This window comes from Astyanax mexicanus, chromosome 13 (assembly GCF_023375975.1).
Source record: "Astyanax mexicanus isolate ESR-SI-001 chromosome 13, AstMex3_surface, whole genome shotgun sequence".
NCBI classification, from domain to species: Eukaryota; Metazoa; Chordata; class Actinopteri; order Characiformes; family Acestrorhamphidae; genus Astyanax; species Astyanax mexicanus.
The window spans coordinates 1,467,652-1,479,802 of NC_064420.1; the positions used below are offsets into that span (position 1 = coordinate 1,467,652).

The window sequence follows — 12,151 nt, forward strand, 5'->3', positions numbered from 1 at the left end:
TCGCCATCGCATTGAGTTGATTCATTTTTGCGATTTTACGTTGATTTAACGTTGATTAAACGTTAATTAAACGTTAAACATTCAGTAAACACAAACAAAAAAAATATTGTCGCTGTTCAGTATTGATTCAACGTTGATTTAACGTTATGGTTTTATTGTAAATGTAGGCTAAATATTTTTTAAATTAAGCGTCTAACTTATTTTTTCAGGAAACATAAAAATATTGTCACTATGCAGTGTTGATTTAACGTTGATTTAACATTATGATTTCATCATATATGTATGCTTTGTATCAAATTTTACCTCAAAATACTTTCTTCTCTCTACTTTCAGGTTTTTTAGGAAAAGCAAAAAACATATCATAGCTATGGAACGTTGATCCAACATTTGTTAAATGTTATGGTTTTATTGCATATATATGCTTTTATATTCAACTTTTCCTTCATTAAATACTGACAAAAATATTCCCTAAAATAATTTCTAAATAAAATCGTAACTCATTTTCTAAAGTTTTTCAGGAAACACAAAAAATATATCATTGTTATTTAGTGTTGATTCAAAGTTAATTCAACATTATATAGTATAGTATTATTTTACTATATATGAATGCTTTGTATTAAACTTTACCTATATTTAATATTAACATAAAAAAAAATTAAAGGATCAATAGAAAAACTAACAGTTCCATAAATCGTTCCCTTGATTTAATACATCATATAGAATCGATTCAGTTAATTTGAACCGACTTGTGAATCAGTAATAGCGGTTCAGTGAATGAATCCGTTCAATCGAGTGATTCGTTCACTGGTCGGATGTCGTAACTTTGCTGCGTCCGTTGTAGCAGAGCTGGTTTAATGGAGAGACTGGTCACTTATTACCTCACCGTTAAAACACAAAACTACCGCGAGCCGCTAGAGGGAGCCCGCGAGAGAGTGTTTAATAAATGAGGGTGAATAGAGCTAAACGGCTAAAAACACAAATTAAACACAGTAATTATCTCCTTCTTCAGAATATTCATTTCATTTTAGATATTACATTGAATTAATACACTAAAAACACAAAGATAACTAATGTTTATTTCGACCTTTTTTCTACAGTAAACGATTTTTGGACAACAGACACGCTAGCATTACTGCTATTGTGCGCTAAAGGATTGGTTAGTGAACTGATGCTGAAGTTACAGCAAGAACACCGAGTTTAAAAGATTTATAACTGTATATTTAAAGCTATAAAATGTATTTATACAGTACTAAAACATTTAATATTGTGTTGTGTTTAGAAAAGTAAAAAAAAAACTTAAACATTTATAATCTCAGATTTTGCCGAATTACTCCATATGAATCCACTCAGAATTGAGTTTAAAAGACAAGAAATATAACTGGAATTTAAAATGTTTAATAATTATATTAGCTATTCTAAAATATTGTATAATGTACTGTGTTGCGAAATCGAGCTGTTTGTGTTGGGAAACTGAGTACATTTTTTCAGTAAATTAATCCATTTATATGAAGTAATTGAGCTTTAAAGCTGTAGAATGTACCGAGTACATGTTTCAGTATAAAAATTCTCAAACATTAATAATTTTTGATTTTGTTCAATTACTCTATATAAATATATTTATTTTTGACTCACTCGGGAGCGCCCCCTGGCGGTACGGTGGTACGGTTAACACGGTAAAGTGGGTCTTCTCCTCTATAGAGACTTTCTGATTGTAGATCATAACAGAGCCGGTGAACCGGCGGGTTGTTATGGGGGGAAACTCGAGCGCTTATTTTGGATTTACTGTAATTTATAACATATTTATTCATCTAAAACGTTGTTTTTGTGGTTCCTAAAGATAACCCAGTAAACAGGGCGCTGTTACAGCTGTCTGAGGGAAGAAGCGGGGCGCTTTTAAACTGTAAATTGGGAGATTTCTCCTTTTTAACCCAATATGTTGTGTTTACCTTAAATCTGGGGCTGTTATTTAAAGGTACGTGTACTTAAAATCAATTCAATAAATGCTACATATAGATATATTGGTGTTTACGCAATGTTCAGTTGCATTCTTCTGTTATTGGGCGTCTGTTATTGGGCGACACAGCAAGGGCTATGTTCCAGTAAATAAGTAATACTTTTTTATATAAAAAATATGTATTTAATTATTTGATATGTTTTATATTATTCCATAATTGTTTTATTATTTTTATTCAGGTCTTCACATATTTTCATATGACATTTTCACTGGATACTCTTCTGTCCTCTTGTTTAACAGTTTAACAGGCTCTATAATGTAATATAGTTAATCTACTGTGGTCAATTTAATTATTGATTTGAACGCTCTAGGCTAGCACCTTTGTAATGCTTTGTTATTCTGTTATCATTATGTCAGTTGCATTTAATGTCACAATAATGTCTATAGACGATATATAGTTAAAAAAAAATCCCTTAAGGAAATAATTGTGGTTGGTGGATCATCATGTCAGCCAACTGTGGAGCTTCAAAAGTGGCAACAGTAATCAGGCAGACTAGACTGCTCCACCTGCAGATTTGTTTTTTAGCTGTATCTAGTTTGTGTTTATTTACATATATATTTATGTATATTGCAGATTTCAAAAGAGCACATGTCCGGTATGAAAAATACATGGACTATGGTCACTCTTATGTTTCGCAGATTTCTAATAGTTCACAGTTTCTCTTGTGTGTGTGTGTTTTTTTTTTTAGAATGATCAGGACTCTTTCCAAAGAAGTTCAAGCGAAGCTGCGTTCTGGCGTCGCTGTTTTCTCCCTGCAGCAGTGTGTGGAGGAGCTTGTTCTGAACAGCATTGATGCTGGAGCGACATGCATCGCTGTGAAGATCGACATCGAAGCCTGCAAAGTTCAGGTGATAGACAACGGCTCCGGGATGAGCCGAGAGGACATGGAGAAGGTGGGGACGAGGTACTGCACCAGCAAGTGCAGCTCGCTGGAGGACCTGGATGACCTGAGATTCTATGGGTTCAGAGGGGAGGCCATTGCCAGCATCGCCTCTCTTTCTACCTTGGTGGAAATATCCTCACAGACCAAGGCGTCGGTGAAAACGTTCGTTAAAACCTTTAATGAAGGCAGGGGGTCAGGCGTTTGCGAGGTGCAGGATACCCGTCCGTCACCCGGGACTACGGTGCTGATCTGCAACTTCTTTCATAACATGCCGGTCAGGAGGAAGAGGATGGACTCTGTGCTGGAGGTTGAGCGTCTTCGGCAGAGAGTGGAGGCCATATCCCTGATGCATCCGTCCGTATCGTTCACTGTGAAGAAGGACTGCTCGGGGACCATGCTGGTGCAGCTTCCCAAAGCCAGGAATACCTACTACAGGTTTGTTCAGATCCATGGATTGGGAAGAGCTCAGAAGCTCAGAGAGGTGAACTTCACTCACGGACAGTTTGAGATGACTGGATCGATTGGGCGCGAGGGTCATTACAAAAACAGCCTGCAGTTTTTGTTCGTAAACAGCAGACTCGTGCTGAAAACACGCCTTCACAAACTACTCAACTGCCTGCTCAGGAAACTGAGCAGCTCTAGCAACCAAAACAACAGTCCCAATGCCTCTGCTGTCACCTCCAGCCCCAAGCAAAGAGGAGGCGCCGATTCACACGGCGTTTATGTCATCAACCTTAAGTGCCCCTACTCTGAGTATGATGTTTGCCTGGAGCCGGCAAAGAGTCTTATCGAGTTCAGAGATTGGGACGCTGTCCTCTTCTGCGTCGAGGAAGGCGTGAAATCGTTTCTCACAAAGGAAAACTTGGTCTCAGAATTTTCTGTGAGTGACGCCCAAACCTTTGCGAGTGTTTTTAGCGACCCAACAGGCAGTAGTAGCCCATGCAGTAAAGCGACGGCACAGTCGCGGGACAAAGAGTCGACAGTGTGCGAAAGTGACTTAAACGGAAATATGACTCAGGTTAACTCAGGTGATCAAACGGAAAGTGTCCAAAATCTAAGTTTCGACCAAATTTTTGACAGAGGGTCCTCAAATGCAGAGTCTGCGGCAGGTTCAGAAGCAGAGGCAGAAAGTAAAGAAGTTCAGAGTGTTGAAAAACCTTCGCTGCAGAGAGATCTCGAAGATTACGGGAATTCGCAAGACTTTGAAACGAGTGTCCATGACCTGCAACTTATTGATACCCTCAGCAACAACAGTACAATGACACATCAGGAATTTACGCAAAGCAAGGTTGCCGTAATTGGTCCTAACGAAGCTCAGGACAGTTTGAGAAGATTTGCAGAGCCTAACATCTGCTGTGCACCAAAGAGAAAACTGTCCTTGCTCCAAACTCAGAGTTTGTGCTTAGAAAGTGGCGTTGGGCCCAAAATGGCAAAGGTCGCGCCACGTCGCAAATTAACACTGGCTTTTGAAACGGGATCTCTTGACAAGTTCAAGAGGATGTACGGAAAATCTTCCGAACGTCAGTCTGTGGAAACACAAATCGCTAATGCTTTACAACCTTCAGACTGTGTATTATCTTCTGAAGGTCCTGCATTGCCTGCTTTACAAGGTACCGGCGTCAGTTCACTCATCTTTGAGCCTGAACAAGTCGAAAAGACTGAAAAGACTCATTCTGAGAACTTCTTAATCAAAAAAGACAGTATGCTTACACTTTCTGCTTACAGCCAAACGAAATGTTCAACATCAGCCAGCTCAAGGACTAAAATATCATTAGCTGCAAAGCTCTCGCACTTAAAATGCGACAAGATAGTTCAGAAGGAGAAAACACCTTATGAAGAAGGAACCTTTGATGATACCAGAAATGAAGAAACTACCTCTGTAACCCAACATGCTCAACGTGCAGCAGACTCTGAGGAGACGTTTGAAGACTCTCTGTCTCAGTTTAAAACTTCAGAGGACACTGACGGTTCTTCAAAACAAATGACTGAGACAAATGATCCAAATGAACCCACCCACAAATTCACTGTTCCCAATTTACCTAACCCATCAGCTGGAGACGCTCTAAAAAGAGTTTCTGAACTTATGACTTCCTCAGAGCCAGCTATTCCCTCAGGACACGTAATTAACCCTGCATCACAACATGAGCCTCTGCCCACCCAAACAGGAAATGAGGTCCAGGCTCCAGACGAAAGTCCGGGCGATGAAAGTGATGTGCCGGCCCCGGTGTCGAGTGACTGGAGGACACATTACGACGACTCTCTGGGAAAGTTGGTCTACATCAATCAGGTGACCGGACTCAGTACATACGAAGCTCCATCACTGGAGGAGAATCCCGTACCCTGCTCCAAAGATGTCACCAATATGGCGGTCAGCGTTGTTTCTAAAACAGGTAGGACTATTGCACTTTAAATGTTTCTGAGAACTGTGTGATTGAGAGCTGTTTTATCACTGGCGAACAGTTGCTTCTTAACATTAAGACAAAATAAGATAAAGACAGATGAGACAGATTACTTGGTAAATATTTGGATAGCTTGCTAGTTAGCGCACTAAGATGGTTGCTAAGCGACAGTACGTCAGCATCACAGTTCCGGTTGCTCAGACTCGAAGTGCGGGCGGAGTTATAGAATTAGCCTTGTGATTGGTCAGGGTTCTGCTGATGTCAACTTAGACCAACTCTTTCTACTGTACATCCAGAGAAGAGTGATAATAATAAAATACAGCAGGTATTTATTTGATTTTTTTTAAAGATTTTAATAAGAAGTTAAGCCAATTTAGAATAAAAACTCCCCAGGGGATTTAACACTGGAACCTGAGCCTACAAGTTAATATTCTAGGCTTTGTATTAAAAGTGTTAAAAAGAATATTTTCTTCACTGTTTAAGCAGGATGTTATTTAGATTTATTTAAATATGTATTTTCTGTTTTAGGTAAAAAGAAAATGCATTCTAAAAAGGTATTGTCCTCAATCTCTAAAAACAATAGAAACAGCTGATCATGAGGTTTTAAAGGCATTTAAATGTGTAGATTTTGTTTAAATTTGCGTTTGGGCACTTTTGGAGACACAGACTAAATTGAGTGTAAACTGTGTGAGTTTGAGCCATTTACCCTCATTTATCCCCCTTTGCGCTTCTGTCCCCAGCACTTTTTGTAATGCGGTACTTTTACAAATTAACGATTAGTCGACAATGAAATTTTTAGTCGACAAATTTAAATAATCAACATTGTCGATTATATCGACTAATCGTACAGCCCTAATAAACATTAGCAAAAGACAAGTCTTTAAGCCAGATCATTTCAGCCAATTAAGTCAATTAAGGCATCAATACTGGAGAATTCCACATTTAGAAAACTGAGGTTTTAATCAGTGTTTTTTTGTCTGTAGGGTTTGAGTACAGGTGCTACCCGTTTCAGACAGATATTGTACTGCCCTTTCTCCCCAAACCCAGCGCAATAAGAGCCTTAGCTTCCAGCGTAGGCTGCAGAGGTAATGCATGTCACCAGTCAGAGCAGGTTTAACATCCTCACACTCTCATTATTCTGCTTATACTATTGACTGTGCTTCTCTCGTTCTTTTCAAGATGAGCTCCAGGGTCCTGGTTCACTTTCTGCTCTCTTCTCGGAGTGGAATAACCCAGTGTTCGTACGACCCCCTCAAGTGAGTAAAAAATAGTTATAGAATTATAATTATAGGGATATTTCAGTTGCAAATACAAGTTTTATTCAGATATGTTTAACCTGCCTTTATTTAGAAGTACTTAACTGTATTTAACTGATGCAGAAAACACATGCAAAAAATAGGCTTTATCTAATTTTCTAAAATTATTTTATAGGTGGCTGTTGACGTGACCAGTGTACAGGGAGAAGGCCTGGCTGTGAAAATCCATAACATCCTTTTTCCCTATCGCTTCACTAAGAATATGATCCACTCTATGAAGGCAAGTACAGCTTTAAATGATTTTTCAAATGAATTATGTGGGCCCATATTCACAAAGCAAATATTTACAAAGCATCTCAAATAAGAAATACTGATCAGAAATATGGTTCGGTTTCCAATACTGAAACAGAAAAGAGTGAACTGATCTGAACCCAAATCTTTATTATTACTGCAGGTTATTCATCAAGTAGACAAGAAATTCCTCGCCTGTCTTATAAACACAACAGACCAGGAGAGCACAGAGACGAGTCAAGGTAAAAATATGTTTTCACACATATATATTCACAGACCTGAGTCACTTTTATATATAGTTCTGAATCACACATCAGATTTGACAGTTTTCTTGTGCATTGATCAATTAAAACAAACTAGATACAGTTCTCATGTGCATTAATGAATTAAACCAGATTAGATACAGTTTTTATGTGCATTGATGAATTAAACCAGATTAGATACAGTTTTCATGTGCATCGATCAATTAAAACAATTTAGATACAGTTTTCGTGTACATTGTTTTTACAAGCATTGATTAAATAAAACAGATTAGAAACAGATTTCATTTGCATTGATCAATTCCAACAGAATAGATACAGTTTTTTTGTGCATTCGATCAATTAAAGCAGATTAGATACAGTTTTTTTTATGTTTTTCCTGTGTAATTTTATGCAGGCTAGCCCTATGTAGCCCCATCTTATCACTATGATGCATCATTATGTGCCTAATAAATCACTTATATAGGATTTATGTAGCATGGTTACTGTAATAACTGTATAATATTGCACAATTGATCCACAGTTTGGATGGAATTCTTAAACTATTAAAAAAATCAGTGTGTTTTTGTGAAAATTGTCAGTATGTATATTTGTGTGTGTACTTTTGCAGGAAACCTGCTGGTGCTGCTGGATCAACACGCTGCACATGAAAGGGTTCGCCTGGAGGGGCTTCTAACAGGTATAACCAGAATCTTCAGTCAGGTACAGACACAGACACCATACACTGTATGCAAATATATGTGGTATATTTATGTGGTCACTGGTTTTATGGAAGTATAGATAATTATAGAAAATTGCAGTATTGTACACTCGTTTGTAGAGTTAAAGGCCGTATGATGATTTACGTTGTTAAATTCCCCTCTAGTACCTCAGGAAAGCACATGTTTGTTTGTGTCTCCTGTAGAGTCGTATGAAGATGATCCAGAGACTCCAGGTAAAAACAGGCTGTGCTCCTCAGGTGTGATTCCTCCTCTGGAGATCAGTGTGAGCGAGGAGGAGATCAGACTGTTAAGGTCGGTTTTAATACTGAATCATGTAACAGACAATAAAAAAACGTCCACAAGATACCTCAACCAAGATACAACATATAGACAAAAATAATGGGACCTGCTGATTAATTTCTTCTAAAATCAAGAGTATTTAAAATAGAGATGTCCCCGATCCAATCATGTGATGTGATCAGAAATCGAAGCCAAATTATAACATTTCTGATCAAAGGATCAGAATCGGGTGGAAAAGATCCGGATTACTGATTTATCAAAAATATAGATGTAAACAATAGTACTCCACTATAGACTCTGGTGCACTCTTGCACTGAGAATGCTTGCACTATTGCATTGATAAAGGATTGACACTCTCAGGCTCTCTCTCTCTCTCTCTCTCTCTCTCATACACACTCTCTCGCTCACACACACACACACAAACAAAACGTTTCCTCTTTCCAAAAGAAATAATGGCATATACACATCTACACTAGTGTTCATTTCCTCCATTAAAGCCCTTAGTTAAACTTAGTAACTGAGTTACTCATTAAAATATATTCTAATTATAAAAGCATCAAAACTACCCTGAGTTATTTTAATACAGTAAAACAGTCTAGTTTAAAATCTAGTCTGGTCTAATAGGTCTAATAAACCAAACTACACTATTATTACTGCCTCCCTCCCAACAATACAGGAAGATACCAACATTAAAAAAGAATCATGATCTCAGTTATGATTTATTTAGCTTATTTTCTGTTAAAAATAGGCTGTTTTGCTGCCGTTGTTTCAATAAATAAAAATTATTAAACATTTATTTAACAAAAACATTCATTTAAATGTGTGAAGATGTGATTCTCCAATTCCCATAATTCATAACAATGATATCACAATACTGTGATTCTCTGATACTCAATATAAATATCTTAATACAATTCTCTAAATTACTTCACCACAGGTTTACGCCTATTCTTTTGATTATAGCGCCACCATATGAAGTAATGAAGCAGTAAATTTAAATATAAGTCTTCGGGCGAGTCTTAGGCAGTTTAGAGCGCCTGTATGTCAATATATATTTCGCTATAATTTATCGCAATTAAAAACAATACGATATATCACAATAGCAATATTTTGTCCCACCTCTACTTAATATATGGTAAAGGTTGTTTGCAACATTAGCCTAGCATCTCCCGTATTCTAAACTAAAGAAATACTCATCACACACCAAATTTGTCTTAATTGCTTGACCTTATTTAATGCATTATTGACTAACTGATAATAACTGTGACAATATCTGCAGGTTGTATCAGTCTTCTCTAAGAGATCTGGCTCTAGAGATGAGCTTTCCCCCAGCAGATCCCTCACACGTGCTTCTGGAGCGACTCCCCACCTGTTTTATTGAGAAGGAGAACACAGAGCAGCGGCGCGGCCGACGCACCGTCATCAAGTCTCTCTCAGAGGTCTTTAAATATATTTAAAATAAGCTGAAAGTTTAATTAAGAGGGCAGAAATTGATCGTTTTTTTTTCTGTCAATTCAGGAATACTTGCGGGAGCACATTGAGGTAAGTGAGAGGTTTGCACTGAACTCGATTGTACAGTTAATCGATATTGGATTACACCCTAGATTTACATCTTACTTAATTGATTCCTTAAAGTAACTGTTGGGTTCTAAAGGGTTTGTTTTATTTTATTTGACTCTTCTTTGTCAGTTTCTGCAGTCGGCAGGAAGAGTGAGGAGCTCTGTGCCTCTCACCGTCCACAACGTCCTCGCTTCACAAGCCTGTCATGGTCAGTATCTTGAATACATCATTGTCTTTTTAATTTACGCACTTCCAATGAATAACCATTTATCAACTATTTTGGGAGAAATCAGTTATTCTTTTCTTTTTTTCATTTATTTGTTTATTTAAATGTGCTTTATTTAGATATCTTATATATCTTCCTTCATTAAGGTACTTACAATAGTAAATATACTATACTATAGGAAAACAAATACAGTAGCAAATTGTAAGTAAACAAGAAAATCAATGATTTCTCCCACAATGGAAAAACAGTTGTTGTGATTATTATTATTATTACTATGGAGGGCTCTGGAAAAATTGTTAGGTGTCCAAACATTCATTGTTGATCAGATTTCCACTCTTCAGACACACAGGATGAGAATAGTCATTTTTGAGATATACTGATATATATATACATTTAGATTCTGCTGGTTGCTTTTTGCTTATACTGGTTCTAACACTCCACAAACGTCCCCATAAAAAAACTACATTTGTAAACTAGTCCTAGGTTTTTTTACGTGGTCTTCAAAAAAACGTATAATAATAATAAAAAAGCCTGACCTTAGTAAACATAGCATGCTAGAGCTTTCAGCTTTTATTGTAGTTGAGCTAAACTGAAATTTTCCAAAGTAGCATGTTTATATAATATAAAATGTCCGCAGAAGGAGTTATATCTGTTTACAACTATAGCTGTTTTAAAGCTTATAAATATTCTGTTAATTGCAGGACTTAATACAAATATTTGTCTGAAAATCCTACAAGTTTCGTTATTAATCTTTATTAAGATATTGCTGCATCTCTCATATCTCACAGGAGCAATTAAATTCAATGATGTTTTGAGTAAAGAGGAGTGCTGCAGTCTGGTGGGATCCCTCTCATCCTGCCAGCTGCCCTTTCAGTGTGCCCACGGCAGACCCTCCATCGTCCCTCTGGTTGATCTTCTTCACTTAGAGGACGAGCAGGTATTTCTCATTTCTAATATTATATATTATGTATTTGGCTTATGTGTATCAGCTAGTTTACCTTAATAAAGTTAACTCAGATAGTTATGATTCACAGATATTTATTTATTCATTTCTTTATTTACAGCAGATCCCGTGCAGATTTCCTTAAAAATGTGTTTATATGTGTTCTTTAAATAAACACTGCCTCATTCCTGTCCTTTCCTCCTATTTATCTGCAGGACCTTCCAAAACCGAACCTCAAGAAACTGAGAAGAATGTACAAGGCATGGCAGCTTTATGGACAGAATTAATTTATGCAAAATATGAATTTCAGGAAAGAAGATGCACTTTACAATTTTACATTAAATTATTTGTTTTGATAAATTCTGGCCTGGTTCTTGAACTCAGTGTTTGTGTGTGATGCCTTGATAGAAGCATTCAGCAAAGTTTAAATAGAAAACTAAAAACTGTGTTATTCTAATACTGTTACGTGCCTGCAGGGTAGTTAGCGCACTAGCATGGTTGCTATGGTTGCAGTTGCTTAGACTCGAAGTGAAGGCAGAGCTTTGGTAGTGTCCTTGTGATTGGTCAGGATTCTGCTTACGTAATCCTGACTTATTTTAAGTCCCGCCCTTCCTACATCCAGAAGAGAGTGATAGTGGTGAAATACAGCATAGGAAATACGTTGTACATGTGCACTGGGGGACTAGAGGAGCAAAATTAATCCATTTAGAAAGAAAACTTAGATTTAGACACATAGGGACTTGAAAGACAAGACAATATTAACAATTATTAATCATATTTACGCTGGACTCATCTCAGCAGTGAACACACATACACACTACCCAGTGCAAGGTATAATTTTCTTTATTTTACTTTTGAGCAAAGCTTTCTTTACATTCTGTTTATAATGGCAGTCTCTGGCCATTTTTTAGCCTTTTTACACACAAGTTATGCAATAAAATAACTTGAATATTCGAATAGCTTGCTAGTTAGCTTACTAATATGGTTGCTACGGTTCCAGTTGCTCAGACTCGAAGTGAGGGCGGAGCTATGTTAGTAGTCTTGTGATTGCTCAGGATTCTGTTTAAAAAAGACTTTTACTGAAAGGTACTACAGAGATAGTTCATCAAAACAAAGAAAGTGATGGTTAAGAACTCTGGAAGAACAAATGGTCCAGATGAACCTGTGTTCACTGCTCCCCGTAGTCGTGACCCATCGACACCCGGCTCCAGCTCCACCCCTGGAGACGACCTTCTAGAATTACGAGCCGGAGTCTGCGATCCCCTCAGGACAAATAATTAACCTGCATCACAACATGACCTTCTGCCCTTCCAAACA

General features: G+C 37.4%; 1 protein-coding gene across 2 annotated transcripts; it reads left to right on the forward strand.

The window, feature by feature from the left end:
- The first annotated feature begins 1,692 nt into the window (after positions 1-1,692).
- On the forward strand, positions 1,693-11,194 carry mlh3 (mutL homolog 3 (E. coli)). 2 transcript variants are annotated; one of them, XM_007235742.4, is made up of 13 exons: positions 1,693-1,972; positions 2,704-5,288; positions 6,281-6,382; positions 6,477-6,553; positions 6,729-6,833; positions 7,008-7,086; positions 7,715-7,783; positions 8,009-8,117; positions 9,385-9,544; positions 9,624-9,647; positions 9,795-9,873; positions 10,680-10,828; positions 11,050-11,194. In XM_007235742.4, the coding sequence occupies exons 2-13, from the start codon at positions 2,705-2,707 to the stop codon at positions 11,119-11,121; spliced, it is 3,609 nt and encodes a 1,202-aa protein (XP_007235804.3). In that variant the 5' UTR covers positions 1,693-1,972; position 2,704; the 3' UTR covers positions 11,122-11,194. The 2 variants fall into 2 exon arrangements, with proteins under 2 accessions (XP_007235804.3, XP_015457513.3); XM_015602027.3 differs by lacking the exon at positions 6,281-6,382.
- The last annotated feature ends 957 nt before the right edge of the window (positions 11,195-12,151 follow it).

Coding starts and splice junctions, on each gene's coding strand:
- mlh3 (XM_007235742.4), top strand. CDS start 2,705: ATGATCAGGACTCTTTCCAAAGAAGTTCAAGCGAAGCTGCGTTCTGGC. Junction 5,289..6,280: donor CAGCGTTGTTTCTAAAACAG/GTAGGACTATTG, acceptor TTTTGTCTGTAG/GGTTTGAGTACAGGTGCTAC. Junction 6,554..6,728: donor TGTTCGTACGACCCCCTCAA/GTGAGTAAAAAA, acceptor ATTATTTTATAG/GTGGCTGTTGACGTGACCAG.